Source organism: Ctenopharyngodon idella, chromosome 2 (genome assembly GCF_019924925.1).
Source record: "Ctenopharyngodon idella isolate HZGC_01 chromosome 2, HZGC01, whole genome shotgun sequence".
NCBI lineage: Eukaryota > Metazoa > Chordata > Actinopteri > Cypriniformes > Xenocyprididae > Ctenopharyngodon > Ctenopharyngodon idella.
The window spans coordinates 22,598,234-22,621,563 of NC_067221.1; the positions used below are offsets into that span (position 1 = coordinate 22,598,234).

Below are 23,330 nucleotides of genomic sequence, written 5' to 3' on the forward strand. Positions count from 1 at the left end.
GAGAGCCACAAACTGAAACAAATACGCGTAATTTGTCATTTTCGAATTGAAGGATTCGAAAATAAATAAACAGAACAGATTTATGTTCCCCAGAAAAGGAGATAAATTGGTAGCACTTTTTTACACTCCTGTTCCCCATGTACATATGTACTTATTATATAAATTACAATAACTGGGTATTAAGTAGGTACTAAGTAATTAATAGTAAGTAGGTACTAACTCTGAACCTACCCGTACCTAACCTTAACTCATGTAGTTACCTTATATTACCCAGTACATACGTAAGTACATACGCAAGTGCACGTACCTACTGTAAATTGATGATTTAATGTTAGTGACTTTAATAGCATTTGCAATGTGAAAGTATGTTTTTTATAGAAAGAGATACAATACAAAAAAATCCAGATTGGCCATATACAATAACTATTCTTCTCTCTTCAGCCTTTATTGTAGGATATTTTGGCAAGCAGTCTGTAGACATTTCTCTTCCACCTTCTTTCTGAAGTAGGCCAACTGTAACCCAAAAAAAAAAAAAAAAGAGAGAAAAAAAAAAGATGTTACATGTACACAAAGAAAAAAAATGGCCTTAACTATACACTTACATATCTTTTGTGCAAATAAAAATATAAAAATACCAGAATACTATGGAAGCTTGTTTCTGCCACTTTTTCTCAGAATTGCGAGATATAAACTTACAAATTATAAAGTCAGAACTGGATGAAATAAACTCACAATTGAGTTTATATCTCGCAATTCTGACTTTTTTCTCAGGATTTTGAGTTTGTATCTCGCAATTCTGACTTTATAGCATGCAACTGCAAGTTATAAAGCCAGAATTGTGAGATATATAGGCTACTCGCAATTCTGAGAAAAGCCTTTTTTCCGCAATTTGGAGTTTATACTCACAATATAAACTCATTATATCATTATATAAACTCACAATTCTTTTTTTATCGCAATTGCAAGTTTATATCACACAATTCTGACTTTATTATCTCGCAATTCTAAGAAAAAAAGTCAGAATTGTGAGATATAAAGTCGCAATTGCGAGAAAACAGTTAAAATTGTGAGATAAAAAGTTGCAATTTTTTTTTTATTTCATGGCGGAAAACAGCTTCCATAGAATACTCCTCTTCACGCTATTATCAAAATACACCAGTGTGCTTGCCACTCACAGTTTCATGTTATTGTACCTCTTCATAATAAATGCAGTCCTAAAAATGAATTGAGTTATAATTAATAGAAAAATAGCCATAGTAAATTAATAGTAAATAGTAGATTAATATATTACAACACTTTTTTTACAAAAAGCATTTTTAACAGTATTTACAATAAGTATGCAGGCCCCTAGTAGTGTAGCTTTCATTTTGACTTCCAAGTTTCTTGGAAACCTCAGCACAAAATCTGCATCTGCATTTGGTCCACAGCATGAGAAAGGTCTGACGATCTTGCCAAATGATCTGTCTATTGCTGCCCCATTCAAAGACACCAGCTGTGGTCACAGTAAGACAGGTAATTACAACACACATAAACAATTTTGGTTTCTAGCTAAATGTTTTCAGAAAGCAGCACTGGATTTACAACTTAAGCTTTATTCTGTTTAAGAAAGCAATAAGGCCATGTTAGCTCTGACATTTAAAACCAAAGAAAAATGTGTGTGAGTCAGTAGTAGGCAAAGTAGGCAAGATAAGTCATGCCTTCGGTGCTTGGCCCCTAATTACAGAAATTAATTACAGCTACAATTATACGCAGGTATTTTATTTGAAATAAAAGTCAATGTAAAGCTGAAACTTGTGTCTGAGTGTGCATCACCTCAAAGTTTGCATCCGCGCAGTAGGAAATGGAAGGTAAAAATGGTCCGGCAATCTTAAATGCTGGTTCACCTCGTTCATTCTCAATTGTGAATTTAGGTAAGCAAACATGGCAGTTTTGTTGAACATATCCGATGGTAACGCCCGGTGGAGACTGAACCTCCAGCTAAAATATACATACACCAGGGGTGTTCAAACTCGGTCCTGGAGGGCCACCGTCCTGCAGAATTTAGCTCCAGCCAGCTCCAAAACACCTGTAGAAAGTTTCTAGTATGCCTAGTTAGGTGTATTTAATTGGTGTTGGAGCTAAACTCTGTAGGACACTGGCCCTCTAGGACTGAGTTTAGACACCCCTAACATACATCATATCATACAAAACAACATAATTAAGGGATGAACAAGACAAGGATAATGTTCATACCTCATTTTTGCAGCAGTTGCAAACAAATGGTCGCACCAGTCTGATGATCTCTTGATTTGAGTTGTTAAAAACATTCATTATGAAGGAACGTGCTGCAGCACAGTAAGTCCTGTTACAACAATCGTTGTCCTCAAGAATAGTAAAAATTTTGTTCCCGATGTCATCCTTCACCTCATATCTGTTGTTAGGCTTTATTCCACAGCAACCTTTAAGAAATTAAAAGGTAGGAGATAAGTATGTTGCTCTTTTGATTTCATTCATGAAATGCTGATGAACTAACCTTCTACAAGACTTTCTTCCAGAGTTTTTTCTTTGTAGACAAACAATTGATCAGTCTAAAACAAACATGAAAATTACAGGCATCTTGCTGTGAAAAACACTGTAAAATAAATGCATTTTTCTAAATCAGAGTAACATACACATAATGTTAAACATAACTAATTATTAATATTAATAAGCATATCCAGTCTTATCTGACCAAAGTCAAGGTCTCCAGATGAGAGGGACAGTGGTACGGGTCTGGGCAAGGTATCATTGCAGTGTTCTCTAGTGAAGCATAAACAGACATATGTATATATCAAACAGTTTTGTTGAACAATATTACACACTGAAATCTATTGTGTATTATTAATGAGAATGGATGTCATTCTTCCTGCAACATTCGATCAGGTTTATGAACTTCATATCTGCAGATTGTTTACACTTATAAATTCTATAATACACTGATGCATATTTTGATGCTAGAGACATCTATAAAAAATCTTCAATTATTTGATTCAATGCACTTACATTTATCTTTCAAAAAGAAGCACTTAAAGGTGGAATATGTAATATTTTCTGTCCGCTAGAGGCCTATTCAAAACAAAATCGTAGCTTGATAACGCAAAGTTTGAGCGCGGAATCTTGGGACATGTGGTCTTCACCTCAACGGCCGGTGGAAAAGAATTGGGATAGGACTCGGGAAGAAATCATGTTCATGGATGCGATTATTAACGTTACTGTAGTATGAAGCAGAGCAGGACCGAGTGTTGTGGGAGCTGAACAAATCCGCTGGAGTGATTGCGCAACACACATAGCGAGCAGCGGAACTTTTATTATGCCACAGTCGCCGGCGCTGCTTCCGCTTTTCCAGTCATGAGTATGAGGTAACGCAGCTCTGTTTATCATATTAGATACATTTGAGTGTGTTGAAAATTATGTTATAACGTTACTCTGTGCGTTCGCTCATTGGCTGGTGTGAGACACTTGTTTGAGACACACTGCAGTAAGATCGATTTTAGAATATCGTATTAAATGCTGGATGGCTTGTGTTGATAAATACAATTAATTTTAAAACTTATTGTATGATGGAGTTTCTGTATTACTGTTACTAAAAATAAAGCTGCATCTGATTATGCTATGTTAGCTACTTCACAAAATAGTGTTTTTCTCTGAGTCATGGTAAAGCATGGTACTTTCAAAAAATCAAGGAAAATAAGATTTAAACAATAATACTAACCTTAAGCGTGTTGAGCTATATAACAATAATTAGTTTTCTGTCTATAAATATATCAAAACAGTTGTTCCCTTGTCTATTGTCTTATTCTTTTAAACTATGTTATTATTAGATAGTGAGTGCACTTCTTATATATCTTTCCTCAGCCATAGTCTGCATCCACACAGTGCCCATTGTAGTCAACAAACCAAATGGGGATAGATAAACACCCCCACCCTTAACACACTCACCTGACAATTCCATATTTGATTGTATCTGGGAAGAGAGAATAAAAATAAATAAATAAAGGAATAAAATCATTATTGCTGTTAAATTTCATTATTTTATTTATAGATCATAAATCCAATGGTAAAAACTCCACAAAACATAAAATTGCATGCATATATAAAAAATTAAAACATGATTTAAAATGAAATTATCGTATTTTGAGAGGTATACCATACATAACAGTGAGATACAAATCCTTTGTTCAGCAGTGGCACTGCAAGTACAGTAAATGTTTCTCTCATGACAAACAATGGGTTGTTTTTTTTCAGCCTGGTGTTTGTGGTTGAACAGGGGTCTGACCCACTTTCAAGTTCAGTTTCTTCTGGTTTTAACAGGTTGAAAATTTTCCGTTAATTCTGGTAATTCTATGTAAGTGAATAAATGTACCATATATAATTGCTAGCATTTTTCCTTGATTTTCTTGTTTGCAACTGCTGGATATCGGCTTTATCAAATTTCCAATCATTTTTGCTATTTGGACCTCCTCTAAGGCAATTCACAAATTGTTTTTTTTTTTTTTTTGTAGTGTTGGTGCTCTTCTTTATAAATGGGTGTGTGTTTCTCATCAGACTCTTTATTTGTCACTTCATAACACTTCAACTGTGATTCTGTAACTAATACTATGTCGCAGTGTACAATAGCATTTGGTGACTTGGTTCTGCTTTTTATTTTTATTCAATCAGTTTTCATGGGGTTTTGTTGAAACAAAAACAAACAAATGTTTGAACAAAATTAAATTCTATTAAGGGGGGACACTACAGGCAAAAACACTGTTTTTTCATGCACCTGTCAATTTTGAGATTTTGCACTTTTTGGCTTTTCATAAAGTGTTTTTTTTTTTTTCAGACTGGTGGAAAGAAAACATCCAAAATACACTTATAAGTGTATATTTTATAGCACTTCATCTATTTGCATCTGTAGATTTCAATTACAGTAAATATCTTTAAAGGCCGTTTTCTCAAAATGAGTTTTTTTCTCCTGGCTGTTCATAGTATTTTCTGATTTATGGAGTGATAAAAATAGATATCTAAAATTCCCTCTGTAAAAACCTTTGAATTTAATATGTTAAAAAATGTAAATGAGAATTTTTACCTGACTTCATCCAATATTCAGTTCTAGAAATGTATGCAAATTAGCATATTTAATTAGATAATGCCTCTTTTGCATATCATTAAACATAACATTTCAGAAAACTTGTAATACAAAAAATGTTTGCAATTCTTAATGTAATCAATCAGCTGGGGAAGTATGGGGAAGTATTAGTTGATTTTTTTTTTTACCCTAAATAAAATTAGTAAATAAAATTAGGAGACAATTATAGGCAAACTGAATTGTAGAAAGACAGGACAGTTGTAGATTAGTCATAGAAAAAGGTGAAATATGTCTAGTGCTGCGGCTGTGGCTGTCAAGTGTACACAACACCCTGACAAGAGGCTTGTTTAGTTTAGTTTAATGAATGCATCATTTTTAAAATAGCCTTGCTTTCTGAACTAGAAATTCCTAGATACTTCTTTGCTGCTTCTATTACTGTGTCAATTCTTTCTTCTCTATCGTTCTGCTCAATTCCTACGTATACTACTTTGCATATGAATGCTATGAAGTTTGTTCTGTCCACTAACATTATCTCTTTTTTTATTTTGCATTGATGAGAGGGTTCTTTCAAAAAACCTTGACCTCCAATTTCTTTTTCTTTTTCTGTTTTTACAGGTTTATTTCCAAGACTTTGTTTATTCTTGGTTACCTTACAATTTCTTTAGAGCTTCTGCAAATTAGATTTTATTTGTAATTTTGACTTTCTGAGCTTCTTTGGCCTGTTTTTGGCCAAAGAAGATATCCTTTGTATGCTGCACTATGCTGTTCTCTACAGTTACAGAATTTGACATCTTTCCCACACTTCGTGCTGTCCTCCACACCTTGCACACCTTTCTTTACCCTTAAATTGATTAGCAATGAGTCCCAAATGTTGGCATTTAAAACATCTTTTCGCTGGAGGAACATATTCCTTTACTGGGAAGCTGAAAAATCCTAACAAATCCTCAAATTCAATCATGACTGACAGTGTTTCAGTTTTATTTCCATCATTTTTATTGATTAACCTCTTTATGTGTTTGACTTTCCCCCCTCTTAATTCTTTCTTGATTTCATCCTTGGTTATCGATAGGGGAACATCCTCATTGCCTTGCTGCTGCTCCAGGAATGTGTGCTTTCATTTTCTTCCAGTCTATCGTTTGCATCTTTAGAATCTTCTCTTATTGTGCTTTGTTGATGGTATGAATCAATATTCATTTGTTATTTAAATATTTAGCAAACTTAACCTTTCCAACTTCTTTTCTATCGCCTTAGCTATCGATATCAGATGGAAATTATCCTCAAATGTCACAATAACTTTGAATTGTTGTTCTGATGTTGCGTTATCAAAGACCTCTTACTTTTTAAGCTGTATCATCTGTTTATGATCCTGAATTACTACTCTTTTTCTTTTTATACTAATTAGCAACCTTTTGCCATTCCATGTCCCCTTTCAATAACCCATCCATCTTCCTCAGATCCTGAAGCCATTCAATTACATTCACAGTATAGCTGCTGTAACTCACCAACCGTCAACACGCTCCCCTACAACCGGATTTCACGGGAACTGGCCAAACTCCTCCATGACGTATCCTCTCCCGTGGCCTCCTAGGAAGGCTGGGATAGAAAAGGATCCATCGATAAACACTTCAGAATCTGGGCGGAAGGCAGTAGGCCATCCAGGGATTTCTCACCTACTGTTTTATGAATACTCTGTGGTTTCTGGACATACTACTCCTTTTACGTATGTTTTCTCCTACGATATAGGTAGGCATATTCAAGTGTGCTTTTAAGTATACACACGACACGTATGAATCTCACGAGAATTAGTACACCACCCAGGTATTTAGCCTACTCTTTATGAATACAATATTTGGGAATATTACAAAACTGTTAATTTCACACTGAAATTAATATCTTGCTGCATTATATGTAATGCATTACATGCTGCTGTTATTTTTTATTAACCCCGTTCAAATAAAAGAAAAATTCCCAGTGATAATGGCTGACGATTCACAAACAGCAATTACTTCATTAATATGAAAAATAGTGAAAAGATTAGCCGATCGTGGCTATCTACAGCAGCCGTGGCTCGTCTGTATGGGCAGGTGGGGGAGCCCCACCAAAATATTCATCCAAACATAGACCTCTATACACTGAATTATTAATAAATTATTCAGCATTCTGCAACAAATATATTTTGGACTAGACTATTTTAAGTCGTAAAGTGAGCAGGATATATTAAAATGTAGCGCATGGATTCGGCAGGCATGTATTCATGAAGCGGGGAAGCCGGTCTTGGAGCCCTCCCCAGCTCTACAACACCCCACAAATTTCCAATGTAAATCTGTGGTGAGAAATGGAACTGCAGCGCCCTCTCAAAGAGAGCCATATGGGCAGATTTCTGGCTGCCTCACGTAAACCTCGTTCCAGACCAAGACGATATCAGTCCGTTTCAAATATGTGTCTGCATCAGGTCAGTAACTAGTTGACATGTCTGTTCTTCCTATGTGGAGAAGCGTATTAAATTAATGAGAGTATAGTTTAAACGTGAATGGATTTTATATACAGTAGTTCTGTTGTGTTTGTGTTATGTTTTTCTGAGAATAGACATGACTTTTTCTTCTCCGGAATTCCTACATAACTTGTAACATTCTAAAACAACATTCGGACGCAATAAATCCTACATTAAAGTCCCTGTAAAGTCAATTCTGAGAATTGTTTCTAAACACGTTATAAATGTTACAAATGTATTGCTGAAACACATTACAAAGACTGTGAATTGTGTAGTGCTAAATTGTGAAGTTAGAGCGTTAAACAGTTTTTCACCAATTCTCTCTGTTCAGGATTTTTTTGGGCGGAGCTAAAACGGGGGTCCGATGACGCACTGGAACCCCCGAGCATGGCGCCGCCCCTAACGCTACAGCGGCTCACTCGCTCAATCTAGAGTGTCATTACCATAGATAGACATTATAATGTCTATGGTCATTACCGTTAGTTATACAGCCCTTTGCACATTTAGCTAGTAATGCCTTGGTTATATGGTTTTTATAATATACAATACAGCTCGTTCTCCTTATTTAAATTTCCTAAAACGATGATATGAAGAAGGGGTGGATTAATTTAGTCTCTAAAGTGATCGTTCTACAAATGATTTCTCCCGCCTCGGCCTTCCTATCGTCCCACCGACAACCGATGATATGGGGCCGGACAGAGTCTCTCCCGTCCCGGTGTCCTGACATTTCGTCCTACCCGTCAGATTGTCCTATACCCTGGCTTACTGCACGTGCGCACATCAATATTACATCATTTTTGTCATGATAAATAACACAAAATTACTGTATTTGCATTATTGTAAGGGTAGGTTTAGTGTTGGGGTAGGTGTAGACATTAATAAAGCACAATCTGATAAGTAGCATTTTTCGCTATCGATTTATACTTGTTCTAACGATTAATGCTATATCATATTGTGCTACCACTACTGTACTTGCATTATTATAAGGGTAGGTTTAGGGTTGGGGTTGGGGTGTAGATGTTAATAAAGCCATAAACCACGTTAATATCACGCTGGAAGCACAATCTGATAGGTAGCATTTTTCGCTGTCAGATTTTGCTACCCACTGTTTCAATGGGAGGTAGCAAAATCTGACAGGGTAGCACAAATTGTCAGAACAATTAGTATGTTTGTTTTGACCTACTTTTTTTTTTTTTTTTTTTTTTTTTTATACAGTCTATGGTTTTGACTCATTAGACAAGTCAGTTGAGACGGCAGCTCTCGCGAGTGGGTGTGGTTTCAGCGCCGAAATCCGACACGCCCCCAGCGTTTGAGAGCAGAGAATACTGCTCATTTTTCGAGATTTTGATAACTTATTTCATTTACTTGCAGATTTTTTTAATCATTCAAATTTGGCTGGGTGGTTAATAACACATTTGTCTGCGGTGTGACTAACTCAGAACACATCCTTTAAAATGACTTTACAGGGACTTTAAGGCAATTCTAACCGCTACTGGCCTACAGTGTAAAAAATGACAGTGCGGTGACTGTCAAATTTTGACGCATTAATTATTAAAGTGTAATCACAAAAATGGACAATTAACTGTAAATAGTTTGTTTGTGAATTTATTTATTTATTTATTTTTTTTTATTTGTGAATTCAATTGTATTTAATTTTACATTGAGACAATAAAAGTTCCAGGTTATAGATAATATATATATAAAAAAAAAACAATAATAAAAAAAAAAAATATATATATATATATATATATATATAGAAAAAGAGTGTTTTTAGTTCGAAGTTTGACTGTTGGGGCCCCATACTGGAATCACTTAGGGCCCCCAAATCACTAAGTTCACCCCTGTCAGACACAAGTAAGTTTTCATTCAGACTTATTCAATTAAATGTTCAAATACCCATACAAGTCAAATGAATAATACAGATTATTTCAGGAAAATAAAATATTTGCCATAGGCTATATGGAATATTGTATATATGCAAAAGCAAATATGAACATTATATATGTGTACAAATATGTGTACATTGTTCTTCTATTACATCATATTGATATTCATACTGGCATTAAATGCCACTGTTTAATGGGTAAATGAATTTATCACAGAGAGAAATTCAACACACATACACAGAGAGAGAGAGAGAGAGAGAGAGAGAGAGAGAGAGAGAGAGAGAGAGAGAGAGAGAAAGCGAGGCATTATTTGTGCATTAAACATAAATCTATTTAACCTATGGAATGTCTGGCTGCTTGGTCCGCTTCTTTCAGAGTTTTGGCTGCTTCATTTTTTACTACACACTAGATGACGCTGTTTTCGACACTCTCGAAGCTTTGAATCTTTTCTCGGAAAAGGGGAAAGCCTCAATGCTTCATGAGGCTTCATTTGCCCGTCCCTAGTGTACATCATTAAATCACATATCTCAGTTGTCATATATGATAACTGTAGTAATTGTTATTTTAGTAGAAACAACAGTAGGAGCCACGGTACGTTTAGAAGGAAGGAAGTAAGGAAGGACTTTTATTCCATTTCCGCTATAGTGTGCCGACCGGAAGTTGGATGAGGATCGGCTGGGCTGCAGTCAGTTCTCTTCATCACTCTCGCGCCTAACGGCCATCTTCCTTCAGTTCGAGACGACTGTTCCTGCAGACATGGCCGACTATTCTAGCGTGGCTCCGCCGTCCTCAAACTCCGGTGGAGGGATGAATGATGCTTTTAAAGACGCTCTTCAGAGGGCCAGACAAGTGAGTGCTTCGAAGTAGTCTGAAAATATTTTGTGTGTCCAAGCTTTCCGTGTAACGTAAAATCCAATACGAAGCGTAACGAGCTCGTTAGCTAACGTGCTAATGTGAGGCCTTGATGCGTTGCAACAAAGAGGTTTCAGTTTTGCGCGTTTTTTTTTCTTTTGTATTCCCGTATTTCAAGGATTAACGGAAGAAGAATGGCGTTTTATAGATAATACGTATGTTTCGGACAAGTTACTATAGACTAAAGAGCAAACGAGTAGTTTTAGCTCCACATTATCACACATTTTCGCGAACTGTAATTTACATACAACCAGACGCTTATAGCTGGAATTAGGCCATTAGATATAGGATGGCCTCAATAGAGTCCGTAGTTTCGTTTCAGCCATTTCTATAAGTAAGGGAAGTTTCTACTAATTTACAGGAAATCGAAACTTTCTACTTCGTTTTTTTGGTGCCGCCGAGTCGATCTATTTTTGTTCAGGACAACGGTAGAGACTCTGTACAGGCCTCATACTGTTACAGGGTTGTTGTGATTGCACAGAGTAATCGAAAACCTTTTAAACTTTGTAATTCACAATGTCTTTTTAGATTGCTGCAAAAATAGGTGGTGATGGTGTACCCCCCTCTCCAGCCTCCAATGAGTTTGGTTATGGAGGACAGAAGAGACCCCTTGAAGATGGAGGTAAGTTCATAGGAGCCATGTTGTGGTTTTATTATTGTGGATATTTGTCAGTGTAAACCACATTATTATTCATTTGCTTAACCGTCTTGTGTTCTTAACTTGTGATTCTGGTGGTCACAGCTGATTGAAGTAAATAAGTGTAACATTTTTAATGAAATTAATGTGCTATATTTTAGTTAAATAATATATTTTTCTGTAATTTATATTTTGAGCTGAACCCTTCATCTTTAATTTTTCTCTTGTACTTTTATAAAACTATACAAATTTTAGAAAGACATTTTATACTTTTTTTGCTGTAAAGCCGGCATGAAACAAACGTTGAGATTATCTTGAGGACTGCTTAGAATTACTTGAGTTTTAAATATAGTGGGTATGCACGTGACTTCACCGTCGGCCGGAGTGACTGCAGTTACGCCCACTGAGTGGCAAAAAGACTTGTGGTTTTCAGTGTGAATGCTGCGAAAAACGTCTAAAACGGAAAAGAGCTTTGTGATTTGACTGTACAAATAGATTCGACAAGAAATCTGAGGTATATTTTTACAGACTGATGAAGGGTGCTTGAATGATCTCGATTCGCTTCAAAAAACCTTTGTAGATGTGCCTTTCGTACCTTATTTGATGTGTGAGCACTAGGGATGGAACGATTATAGATTTTGTTGGTACGATTATAGTCTGAGGAATAATCACGGTTTCACGATTATGCATTCATTAATTTTACAACACAACTAATGTATAAAATCACATGAACACTCTTTAAAGTGTTAGTTATTGCCACCTTTTGAAACAAAAATTTCTCACTAACCAAATAATAAAGCACAAAAATAATAATAAAGACAAAAAAAAAAGCCCATTTCTCCCTTTGGAATTAAAGAAAAGTGACCCCTGCTCTGTAAACATCCGTGTCAGTATTTCTCTTTTGAAAATAACAAATGGAAATAATCACAAAAGGATTTAGTTTTTTCAGTTTGTGCATTCTTTTTACATTTCTTTTGGACATGTGAACTTGGAAACATGGTGAAAAAACATATTTTTTTTTATTTAAACAAATAATACTATAACAGGGGTAATAAATCACAATGAAAATAGAAATAATCAAAATCTTTGTTTCTTTGGAATTAAATATAAGCTAAATATTAGCTATGTATTTCCCTTTTTACTCTTTCCCTGCTATTGACAAGTTATCTCATCTTTTGAGAAAACGCTTCCCTGCCATTGACTAGTTTTTCCGGCTTTCCATGTTTTCACTATCTCCAGATCAAAACACAGACGAAGAAGCAGAATCGAGCGATCTCACATGTAAGCAGATGCATATGAAAAATAACGTGATCAACAGCATTAAACAGCATATAAATCAAAACTGCCTAACATTACTGAATGAAATGTCAACCCAGGATGAGCTATAGGACTGTGAAGCTTTGGGGGTGTTGATGGACTCGATCTAACGTTACTCCATCTGTGTTTTACATGTACATGAATCTAGAATAAAACTGATTTTTTTTTTTTTTTTTTTTTTTTTTGTGTGTGTGTATGTAAAAGCAGAGGCTCTGTTCTCTCTTTTGATATATTGCATGTTCAGAAATTCATACAACAAAATATTGTGGGGTCTATGAAATTGTGAATTTCTTTTTTCTTTCTTTTGGGGGGGGTTCTTAGGTGGCAATAAAGCTTCGCTGTTTAGTCCCTTTGGCATAGTTAATCTAGTGTGTAGAGTAGTAACCTCAGTGTCTCTAAGCACGGCACTTTAAGCTGGTGCACCGCTAGTGTAACTTTGTTTTCATTTTGTGAAAGTTGCAACAGTTCCATGAAATGGAAACATTTTACGATTAATTCACCGTGATGTTTTAAATCATGGTTAATCGTGAAATGTCCACATTCACTGCTAACTCTCTGTGTATCTGTGCCCTAAAACATATGTAGATATACATACAGGGTTGTGCAATCCCTAGTTGATGAGAACAGTGTTATTAAACTCATGTACATTTAATAAGTTATGCATTTGGATATAAATTAAGGGTTTTTTCAAAGGCTGATTTGTACCCCCAAAAATGTTTTCTCTTTTTTTCATATTTTCCATTAATTTCCTATGGTCACATTTGTGACTTTTTTTTTTTTTTTTTTTTTCAATACCACTTTTCAAATCATGTCCATTTTTTGTGTGGCAAAAGTCAGAGTTTCATGCCATTCCAATTAAGTAAAAAAAATAAAAAAATAAATAAAATTCATTTTTTCCCCCAATACTACTAAGTTATTGTTTTAGTTGTTTTAGTCTAAACTTTGGTCTTTTTCTTTCTTTCTTTAGATCAACCAGAAACCAAGAAGGTTCCACCAAGCGATCGTAAGCATTGATTTTTCCAGCATTAAACTGATTACGTATTAAATGTGGCTTTGTTGTTTGCTCATCTCATAAGTTCATGCTTTCATTTGCCACAGCTTTTTCATCCATGGGAGGCATGGGTGGCCCACCAAGGTAAATTTATTTCTTTTAAACAGTATTTAATGCAACACAGTTAATCTGTATCTTTTTTTTTTTTAACATTATGTACATTTCTGCTTTGCACCTTCTAATGATGCTATCATGTCTATGTGCAGGTCTATATCAGAAGAGTATAAGGTTCCAGATGGCATGGTTGGCTTCAGTACGTTGACCAGTTTGTTTGTTCTGAATTCATGTCCATGACTAAATGCTTTTGAAGACTTGTTTAAAACTCATTAATAATGCAGTGTTAATTAAACACTCACTTGCAGTTATTGGAAGAGGAGGAGAACAGATATCAAGAATCCAGCAGGACTCAGGCTGCAAAATACAGATTGCTCCTGGTGAGTCAAAATTGCTGTGCTCTGACATTGTGTGTCTGAGTCTGACTATTGTCTGTTCTTTGGAGCATAAATGAAAACTCTTATTCTGCACTATACCCAACAGACAGTGGTGGCATGCCTGAGAGGTCAGTGACATTAACAGGCTCACCTGACGCAATCCAGTGAGTATCAACACACATTTAGAAATGTTTATGGTTAAAATAAGTATTTTAGAAGTGGTTGAAAATAAATGTATGTTTTCCATAATAGGACTGCAAAGAGGTTGCTCTCAGAGATCGTAGAGAAAGGCAGACCGTCTCCAGCATTCCACCACAATGAAGGACCAGGGATGTCTGTTCAGGAGATCATGATCCCAGCCTCTAAAGCGGGTCTGGTCATTGGAAAGGGTGGAGAAACAATTAAACAGTTACAGGTAAGGTGCACAGGTGTAGTTAAAGCGGAATGGTTTATTTAGCATTAATTCAAAGCTAGTTTGCGATTCCTACTTATTCTCTGACTTCGAGCCATGAAGACTTTGATCTCTTTACATGTTTTCCAGACATTTACTTACTAATTTAACTGAATCCTGCTGAAAAAGAAAAAAAAAACCCTCTGTTTTCACTGTTCCTTCATCTGTGCTCTCAATATTCTTTAGTTCCTCCCTATTTAAGTATTACTAAGTGCTTCATATTTATTGCCTTTTTAAGCTGAATCACTTGTTGTATTCCTCTTTTGTGAGTCGCTTTGCATAAAAGCATCGGCTAAATGAATAAATGTACAATGTAATTGTGCAACACTTGTTTAACAGGAACGTGCTGGAGTCAAAATGGTCATGATTCAAGATGGACCCCAAAACACAGGTGCTGATAAACCACTCAGGATCTCTGGCGATCCTTTTAAAGTTCAGGTGAGTACATTGAGGCATTTGCATTGCTACATCGAGATTTTACCAAATTATTAAACTCGTCTAAACATTTTAAAATGGTATGTCTTGGTCTGTACAGCAAGCAAAAGACATGGTGATGGATCTGATCAGAGATCAGGGTTTCCGGGAACAGAGAGGAGAATATGGTTCTAGAGTTAGCGGTGGAGAAGGTGGTCTGGATGTAAGTACTGTTTGATGAGATGAACCTAATATTTTGACTCTGTGTGATTTTTATACGTTTAAATGGAATTTTAAAAGTCAATTGACTCTATTGAAATCATTTTGCTGTCACTTTAGGTCCCTGTGCCAAGGTTTGCAGTGGGAATTGTGATTGGCAGGAATGGTGAAATGATCAAGAAGATTCAGAATGATACTGGTGTGAGGATTCAGTTCAAACCAGGTGAATGAGTTTATATGCACTTCAGTGTAAAGCAAAATCTAAATCTGTTTCAGATCTTTTACACAAATGTTTTTTGCTTCAGATGATGGTACCACACCAGAGAGGATAGCTCAGATCATGGGGCCTCCAGACCGGGCACAGCATGCAGCAGATATCATAACTGACCTACTGAGAAGTGTGCAGGCAGGAGGCCCCCCTGGTCACGGTGGGGGCAGAGGGAGAGGCCGTGGGCAGGGAAACTGGAACATGGGCCCTCCTGGAGGCCTGCAAGAATTCACTTTCACTGTGCCTTCCATGAAGACCGGCCTCATTATTGGCAAAGGTTAGTTGTTGCTGATAATTACTTTACCTTTGAAAGGATATGCAGTTTTATGTTAATTGGTTAATGAATGAACATTTTGATCATTTCTTTCTTTCTCTCTCTATCTCTCTCTAGGGGGTGAAACAATTAAGAGCATCAGCCAGCAGTCCGGAGCCAGGATAGAGTTACAAAGAAACCCTCCACCTAATTCAGACCCTAATATAAAGATCTTTACAGTCCGTGGGTCACCCCAACAGATTGATTACGCCAGGCAACTGGTTGAGGAGAAAATTGGAGTTGAGTGCCTTGATTTCTACTAAGCCTAACAAAATTTTGCAAATTTTTTGGGTGAACATGAAATGAAGAGAACAGATGTCGTTTTGAGGGTGATGGGAGGTTAATGTTTTTGATTAAGATTACGAGGGCATAAGAATTTATAAGTACTGCAACATTGTTAAAAAAAAAAAAAAAAAAAAAAATCAATTTTCAGATTTCATTGTGGTTTTAAAATGTTTATTTTGGTTTGTCATAGGGTCCAGTTAGCCCTATGGGTGGCCCTCATGGTGGTCCTGGGCCCCACGGTGGTCCTTCTCATGGCCCCCCTGGTCCACCAGGACCTCCTGCTCCCATGGGCCCATACAACCCTGGGCCCTATGGCCAGGGCCCTCCTGGACCACAGTAAGAAATTTCTGCTTCATGATGTTTAGCATATGTCAATGTTTTCACTTGTTCTTAATGGGTTAATTCAATATTATTTTTATTCTCAGTGGTCCTCCAGCACCATACCAGCCTCAAGGCTGGGGCAACGGATACCCCCACTGGCAGCAAGGGCAGCCAGATCCCAGTAAGTGCCCATAGCTGTGCTAATTAGGGTTGGTTTAGAGAGGTAGTATTCAAATTCTTTTCCTCATTGCTAGTCATTGCCACTTCAGTTGTCTGTTGGAGGAAAAATGAAGTTCGCTAAGCTGTTGTTTGTTCTCCAGATAAAGCAGCAGCTGATGCTAATGCTGCCGCATGGGCAGCCTATTATTCTCAGTACCAGCAGCAGCCCCAGGGCCCCATGACACCCACTTCAGCAGCCCCAGGCACAACCCAGTCCAATGGACAAGGTACGTTTTAACCTGCATTCCACAAAACTGCCACCCTCCCTTCACTGTAGATCTACAGTCTGTTGTACAGTAGTTCTTAGTGGCCTTTCAGTGTAGCCATCACTGCACAGTACAATGTCCATCTTTTTTTTTTTTTTTTAATATATATATAATAGTCTTTATCCGTTGATCTGGGGTGGCCTTTTTCGACTAGCACTCATGGACAGGGCAGTTTCTGAGACACTCAACCTGTTTGTGCAAAGTGCGCCACCTAGCCAGGTGGAGGACTTTCTGCAGCCTTTGAAAGAATGGTTGTCAATTTCTCAAATTGTACCATTTTTAACAGGTGACCCGCAAGCTCCAGGTCAAAGTGGACAGGCAGATTACACCAAGGCCTGGGAGGAATATTACAAGAAATTGGGTATAAATATTTTGCCAAATGTAGCTTCAGGTTATTTTCTTTGAGAGATCAGGTTAAATAGCAGCAGGGCTTGAATAGCCAATCAGTCCTGTTTTACTTTTGGAGTCTTGGGAGGGAAATTAGTGGCGTGAGAATTTTTTTTTTTTTTTTTTTTTTTTTTTTTTTTTTGGGTGCTTGTCCACAGAAATATTGGTCTCAAACCCTGCTGTTCAGAATGAGGAGCTGTAGTGTCTCAACAGGTAGAATAGGATTAACACATTGAAAACCTCATGCTCATTTTTGTACATGCCTAATAATAGATATATACTTTACCAAATTTGTGCCTGATATTACTGTATTTCAATGCCAGATGCACTTATAAATGGGCTGGGCGATAATTATCACGATAATTTTCCTTGACACAATTATAACAAAAGTTCGATATGATGTTTATGTGCCAAAAATGGAACAAAGCAACGCTATTTGTTTGAACTGTGCCACACGGACCATTTATCTGCTTGGCTCAAATGGCAGCGCAAGCTTACTAGATCAGATGCATTTACTCGCTGATCGGTCTCGATCACGCGACCACTAAACAGTGCTGTGAGATCTAGTGAGAAGCGCTTGAATTCATCTGAGAACACGAATGTTTCAGAGATTTTAAACTAGAAGAAACAGCACTGACATTCTCAATAGCACTGACAAACACAAGAAACATTTCGCCATGGCCGATCCAGTTAGAAGGCCTTTTAATCTACAAACCACCATCACTTAACATGGATTTACTGTAATAGTAACTGGCCGACCCACATTGTACAGCAGCCCACTGGGAAAACTTCCAGTGCTCCAGGTATCCACATGGTAATGTGGCAGAAATATGGTATATTCCTATTTAATTTTATTATATTATTGTAGACATGCATTAAAGAAGCAATGGAATAATTTTGCCATTAAGCTATAGCATTTGTGCACATGTATTTATAGTAAAAATGTATTTAGGCTACTGTTTTTATAACAAATACCATACAAACCATATAGTTACATTTTACCATGGTAGTAAGGTGCTATATGTGTGGTTTTACCCATGGTTATCATGATGCAGATGTATGATACTATGGATGACCAATGGTTAATTTCAATAAAAGTAGACTCCTAACTCAAACAGTCAGAATATTTACCCTAAGAGGTTTCAAATTTACAGATGTTACCATTTTTGTTAATGAACATAAATTTAAATCTACCTCCCAGCTCAAGCTACTATGAAATGTGCATTTCTAGAAGACAAAACACATATTATTAATATTGCAGCCTGCACTGCAAACTGTGCTGAAGATGTCAAAGTCAGGCAACACAAACTATCACCTGTTAGAACATGCAGAAAATAAGATTTTTTTTTCTATTAAAGGATTAGTTCACCCAAAAATGAAAGTTGTCATTTACTCACCCTCATGTTGTTTCAAACCCGTAAGACACACATGAAGGCAGTTTTAATGAAATCTGAGTGATTTCCGTTCATTCATAGACCGCTATGCGACTACCACTTTGACGCTTCCAAAAAAAAAAAAAATCATAAAGAGATCATAAAACTAATCCATATAAATTGAGCTGTTTAGTCCAAATTTTCTGAAGAGACTCGATCGCTTTATATGATGAACAGATTTAATTTAGGCTTTTATTCACATATAAACATTCATCAATGCGCACATCAGTTTGCTTACACATGGTAACGGAAGCTCAAGCAGGCTTGCTAGAGAGAACAAATGAGGTTCATTCCCATGTGTTACGCAGCACAGGTTTGTTCTTGCAAGCAGGTTCGGTTGAGCTCCTGTTTGTTCGCTGATCAATGTTTATATATAAATAATAGCCTAAATTCAGTCTGTTCATCATATAAAGCAATCGAGTCTCTTCAGAATTTTGACTAAACTGCTTAATTCATATAGATTATTTTTACGATCTCATGAACTTTTTATAGCGTCAAAGTGGTGGTTGTAAGGACTTTAAATGAAAGAGATAGAAATCTGTCAGATTTCATTAAAAAATATCTCCATCGTGTTCCGAAGATGAACAAAAGTCTTGCGGGTTTGGAACGACATGAAGGTGAGTAATTAATGACAGAATTTTCATTTTTGGGTGAACTTTCACTTAAAGATATTTAAGAAAAAAGACTGAAAAGGATTTCACTTAAGTTAACTCATGTATATTTTGATGTAGAAAAAATACTTTATTAAATGTTTTGAATATTCTGCCTCAGATTTGTGAAATGTTCACCTATTTGGCAAGTTTTTGTCATTCTGACAAAGTAGTTTACAACCACAATTAACTGGTTTTTTACAACTTTCACTCTGGAGTGACTTTGAACTTAAAAGAAATAAAGAATTGATATTTATCGTGATAATTATCGATATCGACTGATATGAAAAATTTTATTGTGATTATTTTTTATTTTTTATTTATTTATTTATTTATTTTTTAGGCCATATCGCCCAGCCCTGCTTATAAATATTAAATGTGAAATTTGAAGGTCTTAATACTAACTTAATCTTCAATGAATGTTTTAATCAAACCATTATTCTCATGTTAGTCAAATTTAGATTTTTGCATAATGAATTTGGTGGTATACTTATAGTTGCATGACAGAATTGTCAGTAGATAATTCAGTTATCTTCAGTGTGATTGTTCTGTGTAGGCTCATGATTAACGTCTGTTTGATCTTGTCTCTTCAGGTCAAGGACAGCCTCAGCAGGACTACACGAAGGCATGGGAAGAGTACTATAAGAAGCAAGGTGAGACATGAATGTGAATGTCGATGCCTCAATTTTTAAAAGTTTTGGGCAGCTGCAACTCTTTTCACAGTCCTCTGCAGTAGAGCTGCTGTGGACTCAGCTGCCCTAGAGTAAAGTAGTGGGTTTCTGTCCCGGCTATCCGAGATAGTGTGGCCGGGGTCGTTCCCCCTCTTACAAACATTGTCATGGACATTAGATTTAACCATGTACTAATTGGTGATTTAACAACACTGCCAGATCATTGTTGTTCTGCTTCATCTATCATTAATGCTTTGGGTTTTATTTAATCTCAGGTCAAGCTGCTCCTCAGGCGGCTGCAGCAGCAGCGACAACTCAGCCAGGAGGTCAGCCAGATTACAGTGCAGCGTGGGCAGAGTACTACCGCCAACAGGCAGCGTACTACGGCCAAGGCGCCCCTCAGGCGATGGGAGCTGCACCCCAGGCTCAGCAGGTACACCTCCACTAAAACATTTTGCCTTTTGCTCTCTTCAGATGTGCATGTGTACTGTTTTTGTCCCCCCCTTTTTTTCTAACATTTACTTCCACAGGTTCAGCAGGTTTCCAGATGAGTCATCGATACAACACTTAACCAAACACTTTCCTCCTCAAACAGGCTTCTTTTATATCTTTTCTTTTCTTTTTATTTATTTTTTTTTATTTTGGGAGGGTGTTGCATAAATGTTTCTGCTCTTAACATGTTGTGTATTTCTTATGTATTTCTTCTGCACAGGGCCAGTAATGTGAAGTGGACATAAAGTAAATGCTACATTGTCAGAAAAAAACCTTTGTTAAATGTTTGGATGCAGACGCCATGATGAAGATCTTAATTTCATTGGTTTGAGTGTTTAAGCTAGATCGCAGACCGGCTCCAAAGTCAAGATATATATATATATATATTTTTTTTTTCCTTTTTGTTTTGCCACTCTTGTAAATGAACGGTTTGTTTTTAGTCGGGTAATATTGGTCATTCCAGCTCCTGTATCTCCTGTATCTCATGTAGTTCTGAGACTAAACTTTAGTCATTTCCATGTAAATCATCTCAGTTTTAATATGATATGCCTGTTGTGTTTTGCAATAAAACAATGAAACCTCCTGTGTTGGTAAGTGGGGTGCAAAGGTGGGGAATGTTGTGAAAATTGAATTTCCTGTTTTGGGACAGGGTGGGGGGGGTGGGGGTCTTATATGCAAATTTACAGAAAGAAAATGTTGCTCCTGTTTTTTTTTTTGTTTTTTTTGTTTTTTCTCCAACTGTCTATATTACCCTTAGTTTGATTCCTGGTCTATTTTAAAGACACAATTAAGAGATCATTGATCATTTGATATTGCTTGTTTGACAAATGGACAGCTGTTTTTTTTTTTTTTTTTTTTTTTTTTTTTTTTTTTTAAACTGGTCATTGCTGTGGATGTAGGTGTAGGCAGGTTATCTAAGGCAAAGTGGCTTGGTGTTGGCAAGGTATGTGATTAATTCAATAACTCTTCAGTGCTGTAGTGTTGCTCATTCTTGTACTGCATTTCACCTGGTTTGTTGAGGTAGTGTGCACTGTTAATGCGAGACATTTCCTCCCTCACAGGCAAGATTAGGAAGGCGGTAAGCAAGTATGCGTCTTTACATAAACTGTTCCTTTTATATTGTGACTGCAATCATGTTGCAAGTATTTTAGTTTGTTCTCCAAGTTTGCTGCTTTTTTACAGGGCAGGTCAAGTGTTCTGATCAACAGTCATGCCTTGCGAAATTACTTGTCCCCATCATATATTTTAAATGTCTAAAATCCACCAATTGTGTATATATTTATATTAATATTGCTGCCATTTCTAAAACGTTTTGATACGATTAAAAAAAGCTCAAATGCGAACGTGGACTACTTTTTTTATCTGCCCATTGTTTGTTAGCATTTTTCCAATATAGGCCTGTAGGTTTTTGGAGACTCTGGCCTTCCACACCAGTGAAATGAGCTCTCCACTGTAAGTACAAAATGTACATGACTTTGCGGCCCAATTTGTTTTTTTTGCTGTCAATGCATTGTCTTTGACTGATTGAAGCGCAATGTATTTAAATATCTAAATGTTGCCCTTTTTGGGTAAGTATGTCAGGGCTGTAATTTTGATTTTACATGCATTCAAAATAATGACCCTTTTTCACATTGGACTGTTATTTTTGCCATAACAGCATTGTGTAATATTTACAAATTGAGTCATTTTCCATGTTGACACTGCTTTAGACATTTAGGACTTGTCTCTCAGACTTACCATATGAAACTGTGAACTGTATCATTGTGTTTAAGTCAGGACGTCTGTAGAATCCGCATCTTTTTCCCATCTGACTTAACACTTAAGACATTTTTATGACTTGCCAAGTGTTTTGTACTGCATAGACCCATAAAGATCCTCAGCAAATGACCTCTTTCAGATGTTAATTGGTATTAATGTCCAATTTCTAAATCTGTGCCTGACCTGTTTGTGTGATTTGAGGTCATTGAGGCTTTCAATTTGATTCAAGTTCTTTTGATTTGACTGTTCATTAGTGAGCAGTGCAATGTCTAATTTTGCAGTGTCATCCCTGACCTTGCACCTTAGGTTCTGCAGCAATAACACAGGTAAGAGTATCCTAAGAAATGAAAACAATTGAACCTGTGATCTAGTGTAATGCTTTTCACTTTTGAAACAAGGGTCAATATGTGCCGCTTTTTCTATTAAGGATGTCTCTTGTAGAAAATAGACTGGCGTATGCCACAAATGTCGGAATTTAGGTCTGCTGGAAGTATGTTTTTGTCCATATGAATTGCATGGCATTGACGTTTAGCTCACAAAACAATGTTTTTCCTCTGTTGACATCTTTAACTAGGATTATGCTTTTCTAAATGAACCCAATGTGATTTAATTAATTAAAATTTGATTGCCAATTTGTTAGCTTCCTGGTAAGTCTGTTTAGTGTGGTCCTGTTCTACTGTTTTACAATGCATGCAGATGCGAAATGCTCCAGTTAGTCCTATGAATGCACTCACTGATAACTGACGTATACTGTGTGTATGCTCATGTTTCATTGGTTTGCAAGCTTTCTTGATGCCCCTCTGTAGTGCTAATGTTTGTCCCACATTGCTGCCTTCATTCTCACTCACAGTGTTGAAGATGCTGCAGGCGTAGTTCGTAGAATCAGGTCCTAGTTTGTCCGTAAGGAGGAATCCTTTGAGTCTGTCCCTCCGCAGAACGTACTGTTCAAGGGCTCCAATTATAAGGTAAAAATATATCATGAGGAATCTGTCATTGCAAAGTCAATGTTTCTGTTAGTTTAGGGTGATGCCAGTTAGATTTGATTATAGAAATGTAGCCATATGTTTCTGTATTATTGGTTGACAAATGGTTCTATGAAATGTTCGAGTACATGCTTTGCCTTTTGTTGATAAGCGTAGGGATTTAATGTACATCAATGCTGTACAGGTGGACCATGACCAGACCAGGAACTTTTTTTTTCTTTTTAGTAGACATTTGCCAGACTGGTTTTAGTTAGTTTCTTTAAACTTAGTCTTTGTCCATTGCTGCATATCTTTTTGTATGCATGCAAGATGTGCTTTCCTTTGAGCAAATTGTTCACAACAGAATTCGTGGGGGTCTAAAAACGAAGACAAAATCGGAGGCTAGCTGA

The 23,330-nt window shown here is 36.6% G+C and overlaps 2 protein-coding genes across 6 annotated transcripts; one reads left to right on the forward strand and one right to left on the reverse strand.

Annotated features, from left to right (window-relative positions):
• Nucleotides 1-415: 415 nt before the first annotated feature.
• Nucleotides 416-6,797, reverse strand: LOC127498142 (phospholipid scramblase 2-like). Of its 2 annotated transcripts, XM_051867136.1 has the most exons (9): nt 6,589-6,797; nt 3,958-3,982; nt 2,711-2,778; nt 2,513-2,567; nt 2,233-2,438; nt 1,813-1,977; nt 1,331-1,492; nt 1,176-1,214; nt 416-513 (listed from the first exon to the last, which is right to left on the reverse strand). In XM_051867136.1, exons 2-8 carry the CDS (start codon nt 3,968-3,970, stop codon nt 1,185-1,187), a joined length of 699 nt encoding a protein of 232 aa, XP_051723096.1. In that variant the 5' UTR covers nt 3,971-3,982; nt 6,589-6,797; the 3' UTR covers nt 416-513; nt 1,176-1,184. The 2 variants fall into 2 exon arrangements, with proteins under 2 accessions (XP_051723096.1, XP_051723105.1); XM_051867145.1 differs by lacking the exons at nt 3,958-3,982; nt 6,589-6,797 and adding an exon at nt 3,022-3,885.
• A 3,269-nt stretch (nt 6,798-10,066) lies between these two features.
• On the forward strand, nt 10,067-20,783 carry fubp1 (far upstream element (FUSE) binding protein 1). 4 transcript variants are annotated; one of them, XM_051881877.1, is made up of 21 exons: nt 10,067-10,312; nt 10,904-10,997; nt 12,252-12,293; nt 13,297-13,332; nt 13,428-13,464; nt 13,587-13,633; nt 13,743-13,814; nt 13,918-13,975; nt 14,064-14,226; nt 14,602-14,700; nt 14,798-14,899; nt 15,016-15,118; nt 15,201-15,440; nt 15,555-15,715; nt 15,952-16,097; nt 16,187-16,263; nt 16,403-16,528; nt 16,854-16,928; nt 19,631-19,690; nt 19,984-20,141; nt 20,421-20,783. In XM_051881877.1, the coding sequence occupies exons 1-21, from the start codon at nt 10,220-10,222 to the stop codon at nt 20,427-20,429; spliced, it is 1,998 nt and encodes a 665-aa protein (XP_051737837.1). In that variant the 5' UTR covers nt 10,067-10,219; the 3' UTR covers nt 20,430-20,783. The 4 variants fall into 4 exon arrangements, with proteins under 4 accessions (XP_051737837.1, XP_051737856.1, XP_051737830.1 ...); XM_051881896.1 differs by lacking the exon at nt 16,854-16,928; XM_051881870.1 differs by having other exon boundaries at nt 19,984-20,477.
• The last annotated feature ends 2,547 nt before the right edge of the window (nt 20,784-23,330 follow it).

Excerpts from the sequence above, each read along its gene's own strand:
- LOC127498142 (XM_051867136.1), bottom strand. Across the intron at positions 2,568-2,710 it reads ATCTGGAGACCTTGACTTTG|ACTGATCAATTGTTTGTCTA; the intron begins GTCAGATAAGAC and ends TGTTTGTTTTAG. Across the intron at positions 2,439-2,512 it reads GGAAGAAAGTCTTGTAGAAG|GTTGCTGTGGAATAAAGCCT; the intron begins GTTAGTTCATCA and ends AATTTCTTAAAG.
- fubp1 (XM_051881870.1), top strand. The coding sequence starts at position 10,220 with ATGGCCGACTATTCTAGCGTGGCTCCGCCGTCCTCAAACTCCGGTGGA. Across the intron at positions 14,701-14,797 it reads GCGATCCTTTTAAAGTTCAG|CAAGCAAAAGACATGGTGAT; the intron begins GTGAGTACATTG and ends TGGTCTGTACAG. Across the intron at positions 15,716-15,951 it reads TGGTTGAGGAGAAAATTGGA|GGTCCAGTTAGCCCTATGGG; the intron begins GTTGAGTGCCTT and ends GGTTTGTCATAG.